This window comes from Echiichthys vipera (assembly GCF_963691815.1).
Source record: "Echiichthys vipera genome assembly, chromosome: 16".
NCBI lineage: Eukaryota > Metazoa > Chordata > Actinopteri > Perciformes > Trachinidae > Echiichthys > Echiichthys vipera.
The window spans coordinates 18,806,349-18,832,220 of NC_139841.1; the positions used below are offsets into that span (position 1 = coordinate 18,806,349).

Sequence of the window (25,872 nt, forward strand, 5' to 3'; positions counted from 1 at the left end):
AAACAGTCTTGACATAGCTAATGTAGCCTTTTAATGCCTTTTTACCCTGTATTAGCGTCACTAACACTGACAAGGCTTTAACCACCAAACACTCTGCAACTAGACCCTACAACAGCAGCATCCCCATCTTCAACAAGACATTGAGTGACATTGAAATAGACAGATAGTTCAAGGGCAGGCAACACAACATTACATGCAACAGTCCATGCATCCAGGAAACAGGCAAATGAACTAGCATCATGATTCACCACTGACCAGGGCAGTGGGCATCAAGCAAAGCCCTGAGGACTCCAGTCAATCTCTGAAGAATTGCACAAAATGGAAAAATCCTATTTATAGCCTGACTCGTGCCTTAAATTGTCAAGATACAAATGTTTTTTCCTGACACCGCCGGAAGCAGAGCAAGCGAGGTAGATGGAAATGATCAAATTGGAAAGCGGAGATCTACAAAAAAATATGTACTTGAGCACAAAAGGTTCCTTTCATTTTATACTTTAATCAGAAAAGTACGGAATAATTAACTATTCTTCAACTAAGTATGCCAGGAAAGGTGGATGAGAAGAGCTGATGAGATGAATGTGACTCTGAGAACCATGTGTTTTCTATGTATATCCATGGATTGTCATATCAGAAATGTGCTGTATCTGTGTGCACTGAACTATTGGAGTCTTTATTGTCATCCCAATAAAGCCTTTGTGTGTGTATGGAGAAATGAGGAGATAGTTAATACTTTGTGCATTATATATTTCCACTGAAGCCCAAATTATGCTTTGATGCTGTTGTAAAAGATATGTCAGGTTATGAAGTCTCGAGAATAAGAGAATGTGATGAAGCTAAAATTTTGGCCATCAATTAGGAATTATTTATGGAATAAGCAAACAATTGTCTGTCATACAGACACTATTTTAAAAGTCCTATACCATGCCCATTTCCAGGTTAATGCTTGTATTTTTTGGAATTTGTGTAATGATCCGGTCCCTTTAAGCCTTCCCTCACAAAAAAGCCCATTCCACATCTCCGATCTCTGTGTCTCCGCATAGTCATTGCAGCGGGTCAAGGACTCTAACGGCACTTTGATGGCACTACATATATATAGTATAGTTGTAACATCACAATACAACATCTCAAGTCCTGACAGCTCATTTAAAGTTATAATCCGATTTTCAATTAGCCATTGTCTTTTAGGCCACTATCTATCAAAGATAGATCGCTAGATGCATATGCGCCACCATCTTAGTGACGCTGCTGACTGCGGTTGGTCTGCCGGTGGAGCTGGTCAATGCCGTTTATGGTGTGTTTCATTGTAATCCAAAATAGGAAACTTTCAACTTCTGAGTCAGGCTTGTAATAAGGGCAGAAGTGTAAAAGTAGCATGTGTGTTTGTATGGTTTTAAGAGGGTAACATATAGGGGACGGACCGAAAATGGAGAGGTCAATAAAGTTTACAAAAGGACAAAACGAAAAGGTCCACTTGCATAGTTACCGTGAACCTGACAAGATGGAGGGCTCTGAAATTACAATTACATCTTACTGCCAAAAAGTCTGTGTGCGTTACTTTGTGAATTTTTTATTATCTATTTTATTTTGTTATATGACACTGTTTAGTTTTACATTTACATTTACATTTAGCAACACATTTCAAATGTCATGCCAATAAACCCTTGTGAATTGAATTAAATTGAAGTGAGTGTTTTGATACTTTCACAGTATCTAAATAACATCTCAGCCTGCTTTATAATAAAAAAGACATGCAAATCTCATTTTTTATGATATTAAATCAGCAAAGTCAGACCTTTTCCCCCTGTTTTCACACTAGAGCTTAGAAACAACTCCATAATCGAAACAACACTAACTAGCGCAACATAATCGTATCCTAGACATTTTACTCCCTTTAACCCTCCTCCTTAAACTTCTTAAGAGGTCTTCTCAGAAGCCAGAGTAGGATTTATTATATAAAAGATTCATACAGTAAGATATGTCCTTTGCCAAAAGGGCATCTCTAGGATAATGACTGAAAAGCAAATGGCGTCATTAAACTATTAAACTATAGATTTAATCATGAGAGAGATCAAACACAGATTCTGGGTGTCCTGCATAGTCAGTTGAGAGGTATTTATATCCTTTTGTGTGTGAAAAGCTATTTGACCAAGCTCTGCCAACTCTAACATAACCGCTGCCCATTAAATATTTATTCTCATGTATTTCCAAGCAGGGGTGTATTGATTTGTACTCTTTTAGGAATGCAACTGTGACATTGGTCACATAATCATTTTGTCAGCATATCAAATTATGCCTGAAGTGGATACTAGCCATTATCTAATTTCTCTGATGCTAGCGTTTTTGCTACCCAGAGTGAGGGCTGTGCCACTTTACAGTCTGTGGTGTCATGAAAACAAAGTTCAGATGAGAACTGAATATGCAAAAAGAAAAGTCTGAGTTGAAGCATGCAGAAAGTGACACACACACATGCTGACACAGACACACAGCAGCACAAAACGGCCAATACTGTACTGTACTGTACTAAAATGGAGCACTTTTGTTAGTTTATGTTTTAAAGCACTCACTGCTCTCTTTCATCTCTCACACACACACACACACACACACACACACACACACACACACACACACACACACACACACACACACACACACACACACACACACACACACACACACAGACACACACAAACAAACACACACACATACACCCCCCCCCCCCACACACACACACACGTAGCTCTAGTCTTAAGGTTAAAGAGTTTCATTCATTCTTTTACATTCACAGTTGAGTTGTAATCCTCTTATTTGTCTCATTTGATGTCCCACCCATTTTGAACCCTCTCACTATCCAATCTATCTCCTTCACCACTCTGACAGTAGATGCCTAATTGCCTGCTTTATTTTCACCTCTCTCTCTCTCTCTCTCTCTCTCTCTCTCTCTCTCTCTCTCTCTCTCTCTCTCTCTCTCTCTCTCTCTCTCTCTCTCTCTAACTCTCTCTCTCTGTCTCTGTCTCCAGAAGTGTGACTGCCTGCTCAGCCTGGAAGCCTATTCAGCAGACCAGAAGCGCCGTGTGTGTCAGTGCCTGAAGGACAACATTGACAAACAGCTCCAGCTTCACAGGAGGGAGCCGTCCTTTCCGCATTTTGAACAGGTATGCCACGATGGATAATCATTGCCAATTTTTATTTGAGGCCACAGATGAATCAATCAACACATGAACACATGGGAATGCATATATTTGTGCATGTCCCCATCACAGATACCCCGTGAACACCACACACTTCCAAGCATACACACTTGCGACTGCAACTCACATTACCATGGTTATGATTTTCCATTATTACATTTCTTTGGGCAAGTTTAATGCTGCCTTTTATCTGGCTTGATCTGAATAGTTGCACTGATTTAGTAGAGTGCATTTAAGCTGTTCTTGGCTCTGTTAAGTTATGCCAAGAGGGCTATTTTCTGGCAAAGCAGGTTCCTCTTGCTGAACTTAATGTATATTAACAGAACTTTGCCTTGTGAATTGTATTTGTTGTGATGATTTGAAAAACAGATCACACTAGACTCGAGTCCTGAGGATTGAACCATTTGTTTTCTTGGTGTTCCTCAAAGAAGTTTTCCTTGAAAATAAATGTGCTAATGTGGCAAACAATTTATTATTTACACATCCAACAGATTTGGATGAATGTATGATCAATATTCACCATCATTGTAGCTCTATCTTTGGTCTCTACCATCCCCTGTTGGAAAAAAATCTGGCTTTTTAGCCGATGTTATACTTTTTGGAAGTATTTATAACAGTTTGTAATTTATCATAATGGCAGTGTTTGGTGATGTTAAGGATGCACTGTACTTGATGTGCTCTGGGCTCACTCAAATGCCATAATTAAGAGGCTGCTGGGGAGCTATGAACAAGACGATGTTGGTCCACTTTGGTCAATTCAAGCATTACCTAGCAAAATCTACTCAAATATATAGGCTATATACTGTATTTTTTTCATTGTCTTGTCAGGTTCTCTTATATCTATCTGAGCTTTTGTGTGAGTGAGTTCCAATTGGCCGAAACCTTGGACCAAATTGATCCATTCATGCTAAACAGTATTGAGAGCTGTGAAGGTGTAATATAGACTTGTCTGTAATGTGCATTTAATTGTGTGGAATTAGGCAGATTATTTGAACGCTTTTTTGTTTTTTTTAATTCCTCACTTCTTTCATTTTTGATGAATGGTAGTGACATCATCACTTTCAAAGCAGCTCAACCAACCTAATTTGAGTTTAGCTGAAAGGTAATTATAAAGGATAAATAGCCTTGTGTGTAGATGTCACACCTGTTGTACATTAGGGGTTTAATTCATCAGCACATGAAAGAGAGAAAGAGAAAGGACGAGATAACAGTCTTTCATGCCTTTCTATCTCTGCATGTGTGTATATTCATGTATTTCTATGTACAGTATATGTGTTCCCATTTGAAAAGATTCAGAATGAGACCTGATCACCCAGAAGTGTAAATGATCAAGAAGTTGGCCCGTATTTAAATATTCTCTAGTATTTTAACTACTTTGGGTTGAACTTTATTCAAGAACTCAACAGATTTATACATTTAAGTAATGTTTCAAAGATAACATACAAAAGGTTCCCAACAGTATTTTACCGCCACCTGTAGTGTTTTCCTACGGGGATGCGTGTACACATATTGTTGCGTTCCACCCCAACCCAATTGCTTTTCTTGCCTGTTTCCTCCCATGATCAATGTCAATTAGGTGCACACGGCACTGAATGAATGGACATATTTACACACACTGTAGTGTTCAATACTTTCAATAATAAATCCGCTTGGAAAGTGTGCTCGTAAGTCACGTAAGTCAATGCCATCTACCCAAACTCCATTGACCGAACCAGTGTACAGATCAATATAGACATGGTAAAGAAACTACCCTGATTGATTGCTTTTCCAATTTTCATTAGTATTTAAGTTGTGCAGTGTTCCTTGTAGGATATCTCCTTGGCCCACGTGATAAAGCTTTTTGTAGCTGGTAACTAATTATGCTTATAAAGCTGTTTTCTTCTATGAGAAGAAAATTAAACCTTCTGCTAAGTCTGCCTGCTCATTTTAAACTTGTGCCTTCTATGATATCGTTTAGCTAGCTACTACAACCCACAAGCTAACAAGCTGCTTTAAATCATGCCCAAAATCATATTTTATTGGATACATTTATGTAATGCCCCCTTTTTCAGGATGACTCATCAAACATATTTACATATGCACAGACATTAAGAACGCGGGCAGCTTCCACTGACCTGAAGCTGACTAGCCGGCTACTTTAAACGGTGTTACACAATTAAAAACGAAAATGTGTTGTGTTTGGGGTTGAGCCATCTGATATAGAGCAAAAGGTACAGGGTTTTATGGATTTACTTCAGAAAAAAATGAATTTATCCAGCGCAACCTGTGGGTGAGGAGGTTGAAACGAGCGGGCATGGTCAAAAGTCCTAGTGCTACAGAGAAGACCGCAAGACTGTCTGTTGGAGGAGCAGCCTTGGGTGTTGCCTAAATACCATCAAACTTTCCGTTTAACCTACAAATATAAATGATGGTGTAATGTTTTGAGTTAATTTCATGGTCTTAAGCTAAAGTCTAACTTCCTATCTTTGTAACCATATATCGTTTTAATGGCCTAATTTATATTTGTCTTAACAAGAGTGGTCAAAAGGACGCTAACACCTGTGAACTAGCCGCGTGCTCCTCTCGGCCCCAGTCGGACACCCTGATCTCCTCACTATAAACACTGGGAGCTGCTGGTCGTCCACATTAACATCAATGTTGTCAAAAACATCCAGGAACATACTTCAGTCCTTCACAATAAAATCACGCTTTAACAGCTCCAAAATATACTGTAAAGACTTCTTAATTTCCATTTTTAGTATAAACCACCACCTGATCGGCTTAGGCTGAGCATCGCACAAACGTTCTGACTGCTTTCATCAAGGTCACTGTGGTTTACTAATTTGACATGCAAATGCCCATGTTCGAATATGAAACTTCACTTGTAGATTCTTAGAAGTGTGTAAATAAATTCTACTTTCACTTCAGTGCAGATCACCCAGTAATTCTAGGTATTCACTCTGGTTAAATGACACGGAAGGGCTTGTTTACTAGTGGTGCCATCGGAGAACGCTTCGGCTTTTGCCACCCGGAAGAAAGAATATTGTTGTGACCTCATATTGAATTGTCGTATAGGATTATTGTCTATAATATAGTTACAATACTGTTTTGGTTGTACAATGACATGCTCATAAAATTAACTAAACTTAACAGATGTTGCTGTTTTCCCATTGTGCATTCGTTTCAGTGTGGATGGTGTCTTTCCAAAAACAACCTCATCATTCTTATGTGGACCCATTTCATTTTTGTACATAAACACTGAATTTAGTTCCGTCAAAAGTGTGCATGCATGCCTGTATACCTTCTTTTTGCTATCATTTTAACCTTTTACTGTAATCTCTTATTAAATAGAAATCTGAACAGTGTCCTGAAGGCAAAGGAATACATGCTTAATGATAACATTTTACATCTGGACAAATTAGTTCACTTTTGATTGCATTTCTCCAGAGTACCTTAAAGGCAAATAGTCTGTATTCAGTCAACTCCAAATGTGTTTAATTATATGCAAATCAGCTTTGTCAAGTACAGAAGATATGAGAAGAATGCCTTTGTAGTATCAGATCAGATGCACCAGAGCCTTTTAAAAGCAATGGTGAAACATTTTTAATTCAACTGTGACCTTAAAATCGAAAGTCTAATAAAATTGTGCATTTAGAGATGGTGACAACCCTTGTAAAAAATTGGGTTTCATGTCTTTTTTTTTTATTATAAAGCAGTTCGACTCTACAGAAAATGCACACAGCCTGTATTCAGAAACTGTGCCTTGAAGAGAGCCATTCGGCCTTCTGGATGGTTGTGATGTCACAACTATACTACAGAATATGTAAATATGTTCATGTAGAAACACAAAATACAAGTATGAACCTGCAAATGAGCATATTAAGTCCACCTTAAAACGTCTCAGGGAATGTTCCAGTAATTCAACAGGGAGGGATATTCCTTTGGTAGTGCTTAAATAACTTCTTTCCTGCCCCTATTGTTACTGCTGAGTCAACACAAGAACTTACTGAATAGGGTGTATTTTTGATGTACTGTGTGTATCTCTGCCAGTGAGTGAGAACTGCAGCAAAGAAGCTTTAGAAATGTATCCACTGAATGAATCACACATTTCACTTGTGTCAGAAACTGCAATTGTCCTCTCATGCACAAAGCCGAGTAAATCCAAACTTAGCTGAAGCATGCACTTTACTCAAGAGTTATCTTCAAGTATGCCGAGAGAGCAGAATCCACTCCAAAGGGAAAAAACATTCTGTAGAAATCACACCTATTCTACCTACTCATGTTACTTTGTTCATTCATGTTTTTTTCCAACAAATGGAGTTACTCCGTCCGTGTTGTCGACAGCAGCTGCCCTAGTTCCTCCAGTCCCTGGGCGCTTTGAATGCTTCCTTTTAGGAAAAAACTGGAAATGAGCCCTTTTCACTGGGAGATTCTCTAATCCTACAGTCCCTCTGTGAGTGGAGCATGATGGGAATTTGTCTGTTTCTATTTTTTGTCATGAAGTCAGCAGATGTTAAACAGATAATTTGGGGGTGAATGTTTATGATGACTAACCTTAACTTGAATAATTCCCTTTCTCCTGTTTTACTCTGTCAGCGCTGCACCGCGACAGAAATAAAGACAGAATAGTTTGATGTGATGTTTTATATATATATATATATATATGTATATATAACAAAAATATCTTGCAGCAGAAATATCTTGCAGCAGAGTCTTAGTCTTAATGACTTAGATTGGGGGCAATCAAGGGGATGAGATTTGGAGATGGACAAGGTGATGTTACACTGTCAAGTGTTATAACAAAGGACTATTCTTGACAAAGACACATAGGCATCTACCAGGGCTGGGCTACTTTTCTTTTTTTTTTTTTAAAGTGTAGAATATCACAGTAAAGTGGCAGGTCATCATGATTTAAAGGCTCAACAGAATATTGAATATTGTATCACTTGTTTTGTTGATTACATTACCAGAACACAAACCACAGCTTTGCTCGCATACACTGTTTACAGCATAGACTGTACATAAACATGGACGACTTGTCACCCATTCATCCCACTGTACAAAAATTAAGCCAAATTATAACGGATACGGGCACTGCCATCTTACTCATTTGGAGTTAGAATTTGCGCAATAGTGATCAGGCGGTGGAGCTATTGTACCAAAGTCCCACCCATACACCTGCGGAATAATTGCAAGTGAATTGCAGCTGCAGAGACTAGTGTGACTGTACCCTAAGAGCTTTTGGCCTTCAAAGTAAAAGAAGGAAAGTTTAAAAAAGGGGTCAAGGAGCTTTAATTAGAATCAAGGAGTTTTTATTGTGGGATCCAAAATCAGCGATCCAACATGCTCAGTATACAGTATATAAACTTATAATTAATATAACATTCAAACCTTTTTTATTTATTTCTGTACTTATGTACGGAAACAAACAACAAACACTTACCCTTCTGGTCTGGTGCCCTACAGCCACTATAAGCTAGTGAGCTCTTTCCTTAGAAAGCTTCTTGTACATTCTTGTCTGGGCAGCATTAGCCACTAAGCTGCTGGAAAAATAAATTTGTTCAGCTGCAAGCACACGCACACGCACACGCACACGCACACGCACACACACACACACACACACACACACACACACACACACACACACACACACACACACACACACACACACACACACACACACACACACATACACACACACACACACACACACACACACACACACACTTCTTCTCTCCCTGACTCAGAAGAGAAGAGGAACTGTCTGCAGTAAAAGTTGCATAAATCTTCTGAGAACATAGGCTAACATGAACAGTGAAAAAAAGATGGCTTCTGTTAATGACAAAGTGTGTCTGTTGAGGTTTGGAGGCAGCTTGTTCTGTTCTCTGTCTCTGAATTTCTCATTTCACATTTATGAGAATCTGTTTCAGCTGTAGAAGTGATTATAATATAGCATTTATGTTGGAGGAAGCAGTGGCACAGTACAACATTGACCCTCTCTCATTCCCTCACTGTCCCCCTCTTGATAGTTGTCAAACTGTTAATTCATGATACATTTAGATAAATAGATAGATAGATAGATATACTTTATTGATCCTAAGCTGTGAAATTACAGTGTAGCAGCAGCATTAGACACAGTAACAGCACACACAATGCAATATAAAAAGTAGAATAGAAAATGTGTTTCGGACGCACTGTAGTGGATTGCCTGAATGTTCTTTATTAGCGTGCCAGTCAGTGTTTAATCAGACAATTTAATGGTTAGGTTCGTATTGAAAGGTAAACCCCCACATGGATAACTGAATCAGTGTTAAAAGCTGTTAAAAATCACCAGACAGAAGGATCACAATTATACGGCAATAATCAGACTCAGTTTAAATCAGTGTATTGCACAATGACCTACACTCAGCATCAGAGAATGTATTTTAAATAATTGTCCAAAAGGTCCTAATAATGTTCTTCAACAGAAACAGTCCGAAGTTAAATCAAAAATCACTTTATGGTTTTTAAGCACAACAAAATAAAGAAAGATTGTTTAATTCTGTTTTAGTTGTTTTTTGTAGGAGTGAACCCTCTTCTCAAACAAAATAATGAAGGATCTTCGTTAAGTTTCAGTTTTGTTTTTCCCCTCTTCCCAAATATTAAACAAACGATCTTGGAACAAGTGAATCTCCAGGGCTGTCGGAGTTTTCTGAGAATTGTAAACATGCAATCATGTAGAGACAGAATTGACATGCCGTAGTGCAAAGACGATAATTAACATAAGACTGTTTACGGTAGTTTGCTTACTAAAAGGACAAGGTATAGAGCTGTTTTATAGGAAAAGGGTCTTTAAATGACTTAACTTGATGTTCAAGGGGGGGCGGGGGGTGCGTTGGGGGGACGCAGCGCCCCCTAATATAATGGTAGGGGAAACACTGAAATAGAAGTTGTAGTGAACAGATTATGTAAGATGAAAATTAATGTGAGGTGCATTTAGAGTGGTGGTCTCGGTCTCTCCTCTTCCTCTTCTGCCATTTCCCTCCATCTCAGGCTAAATCAGTCAATGATACATGAAGCTTGAGACAGACAGGAAGTGTCAGTGAATATGCATCTTTTTAGCAGTATATCTCACTATGTGGCCACACTGAATCTTAAGCAGCAACACCAAATCACAAACAGAAAATAAGCTGATGGCTCCGCTTCAGACAAGAATGTATCAGAAAACTGGATAATTCATTTTTCCTCTTTTTTCCCATTTTGTCTATGAAAATTCTGAAGGGCCATGTGTCTGTGTGTTTGTTTCAGTCTGTTACGCTTTAGTCATCGATTCAATGGTCAAAAGTTTCTTGAGAGTGTGTTCTAAAGAGGTCAAAATTCCAGCAACAACTTTATCGTAGGATCTACGTGTTTTTGGCTTGTGGCCTTCATCAGGGTCATCCTTGTCATTCTTAAGAATGTTCTCCTCAGCATGGAGTCTCACTCGAAATATACGTTCTAGATTTAAAATTAGTTATAACCAAGCGGAAACCTCACGGGCTGAGAAATGCATAGGAGCCAAGAAACAGCAGTTTCTCAAATGGCCACTTGAGGCTGGCTCCAAAAGGTAGTGAATCCTCTAAGAGACCAATGTTTTAATGCCAAACTTTACAGAAGAAATAATCATGTATACAGCCTGGTACATAAAACAGTTTTGGTCTTTTTAGCTAATTTCGGATAAACTGTTTTCCTTTAGAGAAGTAAAAGGAATTGCCCCCCGGGGAAAAATAAAGTTTTTTTTTGATTGAAGGAATTACAGGAAAGGAATTAAAAATAGGAACTCTTCTAAGCAGAGCAGAATAATAAAAGCACAGTTGCTTTTTATCCAACAGTATAATAACACAAGTGTTCTCATTCACAGAAGTATACTTAATGGTGTATACTGGATAATGTGGAGTGAATTTGTGCTGGATCAGAATAAGATTAGGGTTTGATTTGTTTTGGCATGGCTTAAATGAAGGAAGGAATGAATGAAACCTTTATGAATGAAAATGTCATTGCCACTAGGGGAATTTGCTTGGCACAAAAAGCATAAAAGAATGATCTAGCACCCTACTGTATACTGAGGCTGTCCTTGCCGCAGCGGCCTGGGTTCAACTACAGCCTGTGGTCCCTTTCTGCATTTCATCCACATTTCCTGTCAATCTTCAGCTGTACTAAGAAATAAAAGGCATTAAAAGCAAAATATATAAACTGTAAAGAAGCATGTCATCCCATTGTAAATGGGGAAACAGTGTAACAGTAAAAACAGTATAAATACAAATAAATTACATGGTATATGTCATACATAAGGAACCTAGTGAAAGTTGTTTTGCACCCTTTTTGCAAGATCACCACTTTGTTTATACATACAGTCTAAAAACAATTATAAAGTCAAATATGGGCCACATCTGTACTGGCACATTGTCATGTGATTAACATTTTTCACACACACACCTTCATTGTCTCTAATTAGACATGGATGAATTCCATTAGTCTTGTCTTTGCTCGTCTCTTTTCTTCAAGTGTGTGCACAAAAAACACACACACGCAGACCTCTGCATGCTATATTTGGAATGTCTTGTTTTTCGAAGTGTGACATCCACGTTTAGAACTGGGCTAACTGGAGCAGATATGAGGAATCAAGCTGCAATATTTCACACATGCAAGGCAAACCTGAAATTATCTGGAAATTACCCGACGGAGCTGTATGTGAGAACGGGGATATCTGAATCATTTGTATCAGACATCAAACATAATTTAGTCTACCAGCTCCCTGCTACATAGTCCGTTTCTCCGGAGTGAGCCCATGTGTAAATAAAGTTGATTATTGTGTAGAATATTCACAGCTAGCGAGTAGGTTTGTTGATGAATGTTCTCTGCAATACCGGAAACAAACATCCAAGGATGAAGAAGAAGGGTGATTTACACAATGACGGCAACAAAAATGTCTAACTGGACAGAAAACGAGGTTCGGAAACTTCTGTCAATAGGGGACGATGCCAAAATGATCAAATAACAAATTCAGTGAACCACAAGAGATTTGGTTGTTTATTATCAAATTATGAACTGGCTAATTCCCTGTTATACCAAAGCACCCCCCTCCCCCCAGCCTAAATCAAACAGTAGTTTGATGTAGTAAAACTGAATTTTGGGACAATGTCCCGACCTGATTATCCTGATATTGTTGGGAGTTTATATGTGAAAATGACTATAGTGAAATATTCACTTTCTTTCTTCCCAGTGGTATTTTATGATCTGACTGTTAAGTCTGACGCAACACCCTTTCAAATTACGATTTCCGGGTCTAAACGCTCCCTTTAAACAAAACAGATAGCAACAGCCGAACATGTGAACAATAACTATCACCTCTTTTCTTTAGTTAGAGGTGTCAAAGAGTTGGAGTATTGACACGATCAAACAGTTCTCCACGCCACAATTTCCCTGTGTGTTGACTTGTTGATATCCAGCACAGTTGACCAATAACTGCTACATACCTTTTTACTTATTTTGATATTGCGAGTGACAGAGGATAAATTGACACCACTATCTTAAACCTGCGTTCGTTTTCAGAAAATATTGCGATTTTTTCCGATAATAATTCTCCTATGTGGATGCATTTATCTAGTATGTCAGTAATTCTAGAGCATAATTTTTATTTTGGGTGTTTTTCTCAATCTTCAGTACCTCATCTTGTGTTTTTCCTCTGTTCTTTTTTTTTTTTCAAGCAGGGACATAGTTATTTACCTTTCCTAAATTTATTCCAGCCATCAAGTGCCACTATGCAATCTTCCACCTTCAGTCGCTCTCTGTCTTTATTACTGTCTTTGTTTCCCTCTACCTCTCCCTGTCTCTCCGTCAGTTACACACTCACTGACTCACTGCTCATGAATGTTATTCATTGTGTCCTGTAGTGTAGGATTAATTCCCTTGTCTCTGTTTAAACATTAATGATTTCCCTTTGATGGAGTGGTGTTTGGCTTTACTTTAGCTCACCTTTAACTATTCATAACTGTGTTATATAAAGGCAATTATGCATCAGTACAGGAGCTAGCATAGATAAGAGCCTCATGGACTCAGTCCTAAGAAGGTACAGCCGAGCATGAAATTCATTAACTGTCAAATTTAATTATGCACAGTCTTTGCTCCAAACGATGACATTTGCTCCACTAAGCATGCCATGGAGCTGGGATAATAGTTTAATTTGCAAATAACAGGGCTTTTTTCATAGTAGTGAGGTTTATAAAGCATCCTGCCACCAATTAACAAGAAGAAAAGGGTAAAGTGCTGGAAGCACTGAAAACATTGAAATTTTGTCTTAAATTGATATTTTACTTTTGACATGTCAAGCATTACTTAATGCATAACCTGGAAATGTATCATTGAGAATGCCTTTAGGCATAGACAGTGAGGGAGACAGGATTGGCCTGTACAGTGTAAGTGACAAGGATTAAAATAGCTCTCTGAAGAGGCCATTATTTATTAGCACATGATATGATTAGATAAGGCCCGATGAATAGCTTACATGGCTCCCCTCATGGCTCCTGCTACAGACATATGGACATTGTAACGGACAGGGGTGTGTGTGTGTGTGTGTGTGTGTGTGTTATTAGGTGTGAAAGACATGGCCCTTAACATCCTGCTCTTTGATAGGTTTTGATTCAGTGCTTTGATTTGCGATGGAGCAACTTCTAAAAATAGCATATAGAGGGAGAGAGAGATTGAGGGAGAGAGAGATTGAAAGAGAGAGAGAGAGAGAGAGAGAGAGAGAGGACACTAAGTGCTTTCGTCTCCAGAGAGTTAGTTGCGTTTGATCTTTTCATAACCTCACTTTCTCTATGTTTTTAATACACCACATTTTTACAATTCCTCCTTTCACTCTCACACCTCCGTCTCTTCCTGATTCCATCTGTCTTCATTTCCCCTACTTCACCGAATCCCTCTTTGCCCCCACCTTTTTTTTTCCCCCTCTCTTTTGCACACACGTTGACACGCGCGTTGGGGAAGAAGCTGGGACTGCAGCAACAATACAGACAAGACACAGAACAAGAGAGGGAGAAAAGAAGCATTGACACAACCAGAAAAACGGACAGGAACAAAAAGGAAAAAAAAGATCACATATGGTCCCATTGGATTAGCAGCCTGTCTCTATTCGCACTGCACATGTGCTCTGTCAGTGTGTGTGTATGTGTGGATGAACTGTGCCATTCTTTGCCGCACTCTGGGACACACAACAATAATAACACACTAAAACACTACTCGTCCAGATGCCGGTGTCTAAGGTAATGTATTATAATCTTTTGTGCTGGTATGAAGATCACACTGAGAGCTCTTTCTGGGGGACTTATGGTGGTGCCTCTTTAGTTGAGATCAGTATCATGCTTATTAATCTAAATATGTTGTATGTTACTTTGACTGTGTTTAGGTTGTGTGTGTAAGTAGCAATATTTGTATGCTTCCAACTGTTCTGTAAATACTGTTAATCAGTCATTTTTATATAACCAGATATTTCAGGCTGCACAGTTTCTGTTTCATATGTTTCTTTTGACATTGGTTGAAAGTTTTTGTTCCCATTTGCTAGATAAAATAAGGGTATATATTTATTTAATATATTAATATAATAGATTACATTTTGAAGTACCAGTCAACTAATAATAAGACTATATTTTTTGAGCTGCTCTACAACTTGAATCAGTGTAACTGGGACAAACAATTTGAGCTCATGTTTTTTTTTCTCACGGTAACGGTTAGTATTTAGCTGTTACCTGCTGTATACAACAACATTTGTCAGGATTATTTGTAAGTGGACACAAGCACAGAACACAGACGAAGATACAAAGAAGCACTATTAGGACATGGAAGATACAGGAAGAGTGGGAAAGCACAAGGGAGAGACGGGCATGGCTGTGGTCGTGACACAGAATCGTTTTGTGTTGGATATTTACCTCTTGAAGGGTATTGTCAGTGATGGATGGTCGTTGACCTGAACAACCTTCTACAGAGACAGCAGGTGTGTGTGTGTGTCACCTGTGTTTCATTGTCAAATGTTCCTTGTAACAGAGTAGATAAAAAACCTTTCTTATGAGTTGCATTATCAGGGCGATAATAGAGTGAAAGAAAGGTAAAAAAGAGTAACATATGTTTTGATGAACCGCTCAGGTACATAAGTTCATCAAAATGTAATTATTATTTTTTTAAGACTAAGGTTTTTTTGGATGTTTGTATGCCTTTATTTATATAGGACAGCTGAAGGTTGATAGAAAATGGGGGAGATTGGTATCATAGCCTTTTGTGTAACATTTGTTGTTATTTATGTTTGTGGAATATTTTTATTGAGATACTGAGGACTAACTTTTGCATCTCTGCTGCATTAACAATGGCACTTTAGGACTGGGTATCTTAATCATTAGTATATTTAAAATGTGTCTGTAGAGCTTGGTCACATTCTTAGTCTCTCTTATTCTTTGGTTTCCTTTTCTAGATTTTAACTTAATTCTATACTTAGCCACATTTTACAGCTGCTTGTGTAAAAGACACATGAATGCTTTGAGAAGTTTGGTTGTCTTGTTGGTGGTTTTCCTCCTAGTAACCTCTGGAAATATAAATGTTTGTATGGAACAACAGAGGCCATGCTGAAGTCAGAAGCCAGCCTTAATTGAAAGTGGGCTAACATTTTCCAGCCCTTTTGCAGGGGTCATGGAGTCCTTCCTGGTCTCTGCCTCATTGAGGCATTGTTAGAATACAAATAGTGCATTGATGTCATCCAATTCAAGGATACTGTGGCTGGCTATGACTCAGTCAACTTCAGAGTGCAAACATACAGTATATAGTCATACAATGCATAATACATTGACCTAGACCACAGCAATAAAAAACAATGGAATCATCACTGTTGATCTATTGCAATTGAGAAATGGCTTTATGAATGTAAAAATTGACATCTTAAACCTTTTTTTATTTCAGAGACTGTAGTGTGCTCTGTTATAAGAATGGTTCCTTTTTAAGTGAAATAAGAATGTCCGTATCATATGACACTAGACAAGGAATCAGGAATGCATGACATGCCAGCTTCTGTGGGAAAAATAACGAGTCAAGCTAAATTCTGGCAAGATATCTGAATGAATATGGGAGGGCTGGACCCTGATTTTCCTAGTTTCCAGTTCAGTATGAAAGTCTTTACTGTGTTTTGCTGTCATTTACCCTGCCGTCCATCTCAGCTGAGAACGGAGAAATGTGTGACTGAGGGCACATTCACACTTGGCCCAAATTATCTGTGATGTGCTTTAGCGTGATTGTCCCCCCCTCCGTCTTCTCAGGCCCGCTTGCACTCACATTACTTGAAAGGATATGGGCCTTGGCTCAATGCTTCTTGCTTATAAGTCATCACCCCTTGAAGTTTTTTGCTTTTGGATATTTTTATCTGACCAAATCTGCAGTAAACACTTCTCCGCATCAGAACACAAGAAACCCTTTGGCGGCATCTTTTTAAATGATCCGTCGCAGGGAAAAGTCGCATATAAATAGTCTCAGGACCGCTATCAATGCTCTTGCTCATGCTTGTGCTCATACATGTGTGCTTGCTCATGCGAATCCGTGCTTTACTAAAGCCCACCTCTCTCAACCGTACTGAACCGTTGTACTCACACTGGTCAAACAAACTACCGTAGACTTTAGCCGCCATTTGTACTTGGGCATGGTATGAATGGTAAGTGTAAGTAGATCCTGACTCCGCGTAATCATGAGCCCTGGTAAATTGACGCCTCCTTCATAATAAAGCAAAATATTGCTTTATAACCCGAGCAGTCTGTTGTGTGTAGAAGTCTGTGTGGTTACTGTATACTGTAGCAGCCTGGTGTCATCTTCTACTGATCTTTTATCTACCCCTGAAACAGTTTCTGCAGCATGATGTTTTGGTCCTGATATGCTGCAGCCTCTTGCCAGAGGGGGTTGTTTCAAACAGTTTGTGTCGTGGTGGGAGGGATCAAGGGATCCAATCCACATTGGCATTTGGTAACAAACATTTTTCAGCATACCTTCAACACACAGATTAACTCTCTTATGGCTGCTTATAAAAAGCCATTAGAAATAGATAATGTTTAAAAAATTTAATTAAGGTAGAACAATATTGCATGGTTCCTCCTTAATGTTTACCCTATGGCTGTATAGCTGCATTGCGTGTGTCAGAAACATGTATAAATGTACTACACATGCTTGTGTGTGTGTGTTTACCATCGTTATGTATCCACTGTGTGCTTTGTGCATCCTGTGGGACCTGACTGTAGTGCCTTAATGTCTTCACAAAGAAATAAAGGGGTGGAAGGGGGGGGGGGCTTGTGCAGGCACAAATGGACACAGATGTCAGACAATATTTACAGACACACACATATCTGCAATCAGGGAGACCAGTTGGACATGCGTACCAAGCACATGCACACATATGCTTCTCTCTGAGAACTCGGTGCTCATTTGTCTCTTCTCATTATCGCTATCTCCTCCCTCTCTCTCCTCCCCTCTCCCTCGTTCCTTCTCACTTGTTTGTGCAGCTTGGGAGTCTACCTTCTTAGCCTCTTGGGCATTCGCTCTCTCTCTCTCTCTCTCTCTTTCTCTCTTCCCCCTTCTTTCTCTCTCTCTCTCTCTCTCTCTCTCTCTCTCTCTCTCTCTCTCTCTCTCTCTCTCTCTCTCTCTCTCTCTCTCTCTCTCTCTCTCTCTCACTCACTCTGCACAGTTCAGTTGGCCTAGCCCACACTGACAGAATCACACACACCAGCCCAGCTATCCAGCCACAAACACTCACACAACAGTTTGACAGAGGAAGTAGGCCACTTTAATGGGGATGTGTGGAGTGCCTGTATCTATCTTTAGTGGATTGTAACCGGGAACTGCTTCCTCTTTCCAGGTAGGGTCTATGTACCATCCCTTTATTTCTTATTAAACATCTTGTTTTGTGGAGAGGTTTCATGTACATTATTTTATGGTGGTTTTCTTTGGCTTTGAGGAAAAATATTTTTTGAGCATTCATGTGGTTAGTTTGGGTTCCTGATATTGTTGTGCTGCTGGGGGGCAGGGAGTGGTGTACTCATTCAGAGATAGAAGCGAGACGAAGAGATGGGAGGAAAGATAGGAGAGAGCAATAAAGGCATATTTATCATGAAGTATCTTTATGACATGCTCATATGAGGAGTTGGGTGTTAGTGTTGTGCACTGTTTTGATTCATTTTACTTCACCTTTTCTACCTGTTGTTTTTTTGTTTTCTTTCCAATTTCTTACTTTCTGGCTTTTTTCTGTCTTGTTTTATTTGGACTCTATCCCTTAATCTACTTATCCTTTCTTTCACTCATAGCGTTAATAGTTCTCTTTAATATAATTGCTCTCGTAATATGTTGGACAGCATTTTCTGAACAACAGATTGTTTACATCACCCGTTTGGTGCTTTTATTTCATTTTTTTTCTGGCTGTCTGCCAGTGACATGATTTAGCCCTCCTCATGGCCGGGGAGTCATAGGTTGAAAAACGGAGACTGAGGGAAAGTATAGGGAGATAGCCATTAACCACGTCAGAGCCAAAATGAACGTGATAGAGAGAGCCAACAGAGGGGCCAGAGGAGAAAGCATCAACAGGAAGCACAGTGGGGAAAATTGCTTTTCTCTTTTCTTCATTAGGGGAATTATGGGTTTTAGAAGGAGAAAGAGAGAGAATTGGATGCAGGGGTGTGTAGTTTGTGATGGTGTCTGTTGATACGCTAATAGGGAGATTATCGATAATACAGTGTTTGAGCAAATGGTAGCATGTGTTTGAATGAATGTGAATATGTAGTTTGAGAAGTTTCTTTAAAGGAGAGATACAATACTCATTTTCAGGTTCGTTCTTGTATTTTTGGTTTTTACTAGAACATCTTTACATGCTTTAATATTCCAAAAACATTATTTTTGTCATACAGTCTGTCTGAATATACCTCTGTATTCACCCTCTGTCTGAAACACGCCGTATAACACCTGTAATTTTAAGACCTTCTCCGGAAAAAGCCCAGTCTGCTCTGATTGGTCTTCAACATCTGCGCTCTCAGCTTCTCTGCACAGTCATTACAGTCGTGGAATAACTGTAACAGCACTGAAGCAAAACTTTCTACCTGTAGTATAATGTATATAGCATATATGAGACATCACAACCGTACAACCATCGTCCTGACGACCCTCACTTTACATATGGGCTGTGTGCCTTTCTCTGTGGAATGAGCATTTTGATACTTTCATAGAATTTACCTAGCACCCCAATCTGCTCTATAATCACACGCTGTAGACCCCTTGTTTGACTGTCATAAGCACACAACATATTAGACACGAAGGAAACAAAAGATAGATGCATCTTCTCTCACTGAAGAGACACGCTCGCTCACACATCTCTCTTGACTCTTTCTATAAAGGCCTTATCCAGTCTCTGTCAGTGGTCACATTGTCTTCAGCTGCCTGGCGTCACAGGGCCAATTACGTCAGTGACAATGTCTCTCTGAACCCTCGGCTTCTATCAATAATGCCTTTACATCTTTGGATGTGACACACCCCAAAAAACCCAACCCCATCCCGTTTCTCCCCTCTCCCGCTGTGATGGACTGTACCTTGTTTCTTTGAGAGAATGAAGGAGAGAATTTTTTAGGAGTGGCAGCACAAAGTGTTAATATTTTAAAGAGTAAATACACACATAAGACATCAGACATAAGACACTTTATGGTCATTGTAGGCAAACAAATAAATTATGTTTGTATATAAAAACAAGATAAGTAGATGTGTATAAGTATTGGGGTGCATAAGCAGCAGTTGGTTGGTGATATTTACAGTCCACAACAATACTGTATTGGCACGAACAGGAAGACTACTGCATGGACTCCTTGTTCAGACTGAATTATTAATGAAAATAGGCTAATAAATTGTAGCTATTCTGCTTCAATTAGTGTTGCTGTCATACAGAATATCCCTGCTACCTTCCAGCACTTATAGATGAATAGCAGTATTAATATGTATGTATGAGTGGAATGACTTTAATTATATGATGCTTATGTTGTTTTACTTTTTACTTTGCGTTGTGGACAAAAGCATCAGTTGTTTTTATTACTTTCTTAAGCTTGTAGTAGTAGTTGATACTATATATTTCATGATTCAGTTAGAAAGATGCACTTTTGTGTCCTCCGTGTTCACCTGACTATTTGTCCTCCTGGTTTTCTTTTGATCTAGAGACCTTTTTTCGCTTGTTCCCTTGCTTCCTTTTCCATTTTCTCCTTCCCTTTCGGCCTGATCATAATGGAGCGGTTCGACTGATAAAAGACTATTACCAACTCATCCCTTGTCTCAGTGAAATCAAGGGCAAAAGAGGCCAGTGCATTGTGGTGCATGTAATGAGGCCATTCAGAGATTGATCATCCATATGGTGTGGTCCCTTAACAAGTTATTGATATTACACAAAGCAATAATGGCTCTTAAATCTTCAGACCACAGATTGTTCTAGAAAGTACATGTCAAAACATGTCAAAATTATAATCATTATTATTAACATATTACATACTGCACGAGAAGCGTATCAATATACATAATTTCCAAATAAGACAGAGCATGTGAGTCTTTTGTAATATGTGACCTGTAGAAAATGAACAGTGTGTGCACAGTTTAAGTGTGTGCGTGAGTTTATATAACATCCTATGACGTGGGTTGGAGCAAATGATTTCACTTAAGATAAATGAACAACTTCGGCAATGTGTGTATGAAAAGAAGTCAGTGGAAAATTATGTGGTTCACAATGTGTCTCCAAATGACTGAATGATTTTACACAGAAACATACCATTTCTTTGAGCTTCTTGGACCCAGGAAGAGACCAAGGCCCTTGTATTTATTGTATTCTTTTCACCTTCTTTATCATTCTTTCTCTCTTTAATGTGTTCTTCTTATTCCCTCTTTCTAATATTTTTAAGCTTCTCTTCTTATTTAATTGGTTTCTTTACCTGAGGCGTAAATAATGTAAATTTGACCTTCTGAGACATTCATTTAAATTAAGTTGAAAGTTACTGGGCATTTGGCAATTATACTGCAACTCAATTACCTTTCAGAGGCAAATATTGTACTTTACCCTCCATTATATTTGACAGCTATTAAAATTGAATAGTATATATTTAATTGCTACTTGCTTGTTATTTACATCAATAATAATGATACAGTAATTTAATGTGCAATAATGCAACTCTTCTACATAATTTTGTTTTTGATACATTTTTGCTAATTATATTTCTGTTCTTTTACTTATACTTGTAATGGAGAATCTCTGCTTTTACTGTTAGTAAAGGATTTGAACCCTACAGAAGATAAAGTTGTTGTCAGTGTAAGGTAATTCATGTAGTTTTTCCAATACCATATGGTGATATCTTACAAAGTGGATACATACATGCATACATAGAAAATCTAAACCAGAGGGTCCTAGTGCTCATCAAAAACAACTGACAAGATTGCAAGGAAGCTGCTAAGGGATTATATCCTTGTTGCTTAAATCTAGGAAAGACCTCCATGTGAGGTAAACTGACCATTACAAATTTGGTCAAAATGGGATACATGTAGACAAAACAAAACATGGTTAAAATACATTTCCTTTTGAAAATGATCAGGATGCTAAGTATGTCCTTGTAGTAATGATCAAAGCATTAATATTAGACTAAGTAGGGGTAGACTGGAATGCTCTTTAATGTAATGTTGTACTTGAAACAGCCATGCATACAGCAAATTAAATGGAGAAAAAGAAAAGAGGAAAGGGAAAGAAAGCGATAAAGATGAAAGATGGCACCTTGAAATTGAGAAGCAGGGGGGGGGGGGTTGAGGGGGAAGCGATGAGTTCATAGGTACATCTTTAGCTTTTGGAGAACGCACAGCACAGCTGCTCCCCTGGGTTGGGTCTCGTTGCCATGGTTACTGTGGGACAGAGTTCACATAATTGTCTCACGAGTGTGTGTATTTTTCTGTAGCCCCATCTTTAAAGATGACATTTGACCTTCAGATTTAGACCTTCAGAATAAGTTTCTTTTTGGCAAATGAAGGTCATTTTTGTCAGTCGTCATTTCTTCAGGGAGATGTTTTGGAAATAGGAAGTCAGGGGTACCCACTGCTCTCACCTGTAGTTTGCTGTGTTAACCAACAAATATGAGTCATGAAAAAGTAATTTGGCAAGTGTCACTCGAAGGTCTAACTTAATTTCTGAATTTGATGTGATATTCAAAAGGTCTGGATGCAGTTTCTGAACTCTGTTCTCAGTTTCTGTAGTCGTGCACATAAATAAGTCACAGAATGCAGGAAATAAGGTCAAGATTAGCTTCCCTCTACAGTCTATTTTGAGACTCCCAAGGCTGAAAAGCATGCATATGTATTTGGCATCCGTGCATTATTTGTGGCATATGATTTGTCTGTGTCAGATCAGATCTGCACTTAAGCATTGATATTGCATAGTTTCCTTTTATATGTATGTATGTTATATGTTATTTTTTTTGGCTTTTTGAACCATGAATGTTAAGCTGCTAGTGGCATGAGAGTATAAGTCAGAGAATCACCAAATTCAGTAAGATGTATCCTCTGAAGATCAGTGTCTGTACAATGCATGTTTGACTTTGTTTGACAGAGACAGTCGAGATCTGAATGGAAAAGAGGAGTGAATTATGGGCTATGGCATACAACAAAAGTGAAATTCACTGGGTCACTCTAAATGGTGGTGGAAAAAGGTAGCTAGTATGGCTGCCATCTGGCATTGAAGACAAATAACTGGCACAATCTCACTCATGAAGAAGCATAATTTTCATTTATCAAACACCTGGAGTTAGTAGGCCAACAAGGCATTGAATCGCATCTTCTTAGTGAGCTGAATCCAGTCTTGTACAGTTTGACCCTTGACCACTAAGAAGGACAAAACACTTCCAAGATTATGTTTAGACACTTGTGTTTTTCAACTCAGACAGCAAAGCCAGTATTGTTTTCACCTTGTGAATGCTTATATGTGCATCAGCATGGCAAAACGTGATCTACCACAGAGGCGGTTCTGAGCCAGGTTTTCATTTGTCTGTCTGCGGGCGGATTTTGTCTCCTTGATAGCATCGAAAGCATGCCAGAAACAGTCCCAAATAAAGTTGAAAGTGCTGGCCGAGTTCAAAGATGGGTGTGGTCTGAGCAAGGGCACGTGAAGTAGGGTGATAGAAAATAAGAAAAGGGGTCTTTGCCCCACCACTTTACATTCCTAATCCAATTTGGCATCACAGTGGGTGTGATCCCTAGAGGGTTTCTAGTTGCACAGTTTATTTGTTATTCTTGGTAGCTTATTTTAATGTGCCGTGTCTGTTTGAAATGTTTGCTTGGCAGGGTTAGTGTTAGGTGGTCATTTGCTCATTAGGTCATTGTGAGACCGGAAATGGTCCACTGACATTATAAAAAAGAAAAAACAAGATGGACATTTTCCAAGATCTCCTGTCCTGTTTTATTTTATTTCTCTCTGCCGTCTTCCACTTACTCATCTCATTTCTGTGTCGTTGCCATTCACTCTCCCCTCCTCCCTTCTGCTTGTCTTATCCACTTTGTCTCTTCTATCTATTCACTCTCTTACCCTGCATCCCACTCTCCCTGCCTTTTAGTGCAGGTTTTGTTTCCTTGCTTAATTGAGGTAATGCAAGAGATTGTAGTGTTGAATCATTGATGACTTTGAGCCATATTTCAGTACAATTGTGTGTTGTACATTCACATAAACGCGAACATAAAATCAAGCACATTACCCATTAGCTTGTGTCTGTTCATTTATCTTTTGAAGCAAGTTGAATAGTGTAGACATTGTGATAAATATCAATATAGGAAAATTACTTGAAGATGAATAGGTTTGTTAATATGTCTGTTCTTTTCATATCTTCAAATAAAACAGGAGGACAAACTTGAAAAAACACAGAGTTCATTTGAAGCTGCTTGATTGTGTGTGTTTGTGTTTCTGTGTTTGTCGAAAGGTAGAGAGTGTGAGAAGAAACAAGAGTATCTAACAGGACAGGAGTTCCATTGTGTTCTCAAGCCATATCTTCAACAGTAAGGGGTTTATGTATGTGAGACGGGCAAAGAGAGATGGGGGTCAGCGAAATTGCAAATACCTAAGAGAAAACTGTGCATACCTCATGTTTAAAAATATGATGGAAAGATAGCAGAATAAATGTTTATCCATGATGTTTAAAAATGATCATACAATAACAAGCCTCATAAAACAGTCAATACAATCATATTTTTTCTGACCATTCTGACTTGGCTCAACATGAACAAAGAAGGACAGGAAAAGGAGGGGCCAAAAGGAATAAAAACAGAGGCTTTACTTCCACTTTCCTCCATTGGTGCTTTTATGAAAGTATATTTCTAAAAATATCCCTCATACACTCAGTGCATCAGTAAGAAGCCCTGATGTCTTGGTTCTAACACTACTGTGAACCATTTAGATAGGATCACAGGGAGGTTAAGAGGGATTTAGAAGGGAAAATGAGAGGTCTGGATCACCTTGGGGCATTTGTATATATCCGTGGACATCAAGACAAGTCAGGTTTATATTTATAGCCCTGAGTTACTGTTCTAGTCTCAACAGGCTTCACAGTGGCCAAATTGGGAAAAAGGTAAATGAAACTGACACCACCCAAACAAACATGCAAGAAACACCTAAGCTTGGGTTGTGCTTCTCAGAGAATGAGAGTGATAAGGCATCCTGAAATATGAAATAGAGCTGGGGTTATATTTGGTGTGACCAAGGACCTATTTTTCAGTGCTGTTCTTTAGGGGCTTGGAAATTGCAAGGGTTATACATTTGCTTGTGAGCTTAGTCCAGACTCTCCTCTCCCAAGCAAAATCTTCCAGCTCCACCTCAGGGATCCCATAGCGTTCCAAACCATATGAGATATGTAATTCTGACCACATGCCCAAACCTCCTCTGCTAGCTCGTCTGAGCTCCTTACTCCAAATAGGTGTTTATTAGAATGTATATCAATTGGCAAATTGAGAGCTTCCCCTTCAGGCTCAGCTCTGTCATCAAAAGTCAAGTCCAACGTCCACATTACTGCCGGCTTGCACAGATCTGCGTGTCAAACTTGTGCTGTATTTCACCCTCACTTTTTGAGCAAAATCACAATACACTTTATGCCTTTCACTTGGGGCAACTATTCACTCCCAGTCCGGTGGAGGAATCCATCTTTCTTTGGTAAAGAACCATGCCCTCAGACTTAGAGATGATAATTCTCATCTTGACCACTTACACTCGACTGCAAACCACCCTGGTGTGCGCTGAAGGTCATTGTCTGATGAAGCCAACATCATCAAATCATCTGCAAAGAGCAGAGACATGATTCTGAGGTCACCAAACACTCCAACCCCTACGGCTGCATCTTCAAATCCTGTCCTTGAAGATTACAAACACTTTAAGTAGGCCTGTCATTAATGGAAGCTGCAGTGGAAACCATCACTTCTTCTTCCTCATAAGAGATCTGACAGCTGTGTGTCTTCTTTTAAAAAAAAACAGTTGCTGTCAAAAAAATCATATAATCTTTATCATCATCAGTTGTGTTTGTCAAGGGCTAATGTATTTTTGTAAAAAACATAATGCACACTACTGCTGCAAGACATCAGATGGAAATGTGTGCAAGGGATTATTTGGTTTGATGGGTCATTAAATGCCAGATCTTCA

At 38.9% G+C, this 25,872-nt stretch overlaps 1 protein-coding gene across 5 annotated transcripts in view; it reads left to right on the forward strand.

Moving 5' to 3' along the window:
• Positions 1–25,872, forward strand: part of rgs3a (regulator of G protein signaling 3a) — a gene marked incomplete at its 5' end in the record, with an annotated part of 139,828 nt that overhangs the window by 74,526 nt on the left and 39,430 nt on the right. For 4 of the 5 annotated variants that reach the window (XM_083929284.1, XM_083929285.1, XM_083929287.1 and 1 more), the window contains one exon: positions 3,018–3,152. In XM_083929284.1, the coding sequence (XP_083785410.1) occupies positions 3,018–3,152 (135 nt within the window). Of the gene's footprint in view, positions 1–3,017; positions 3,153–17,921; positions 18,061–25,872 lie in introns of those variants that run through there. The other variant, XM_083929288.1, reaches the window with a different exon arrangement.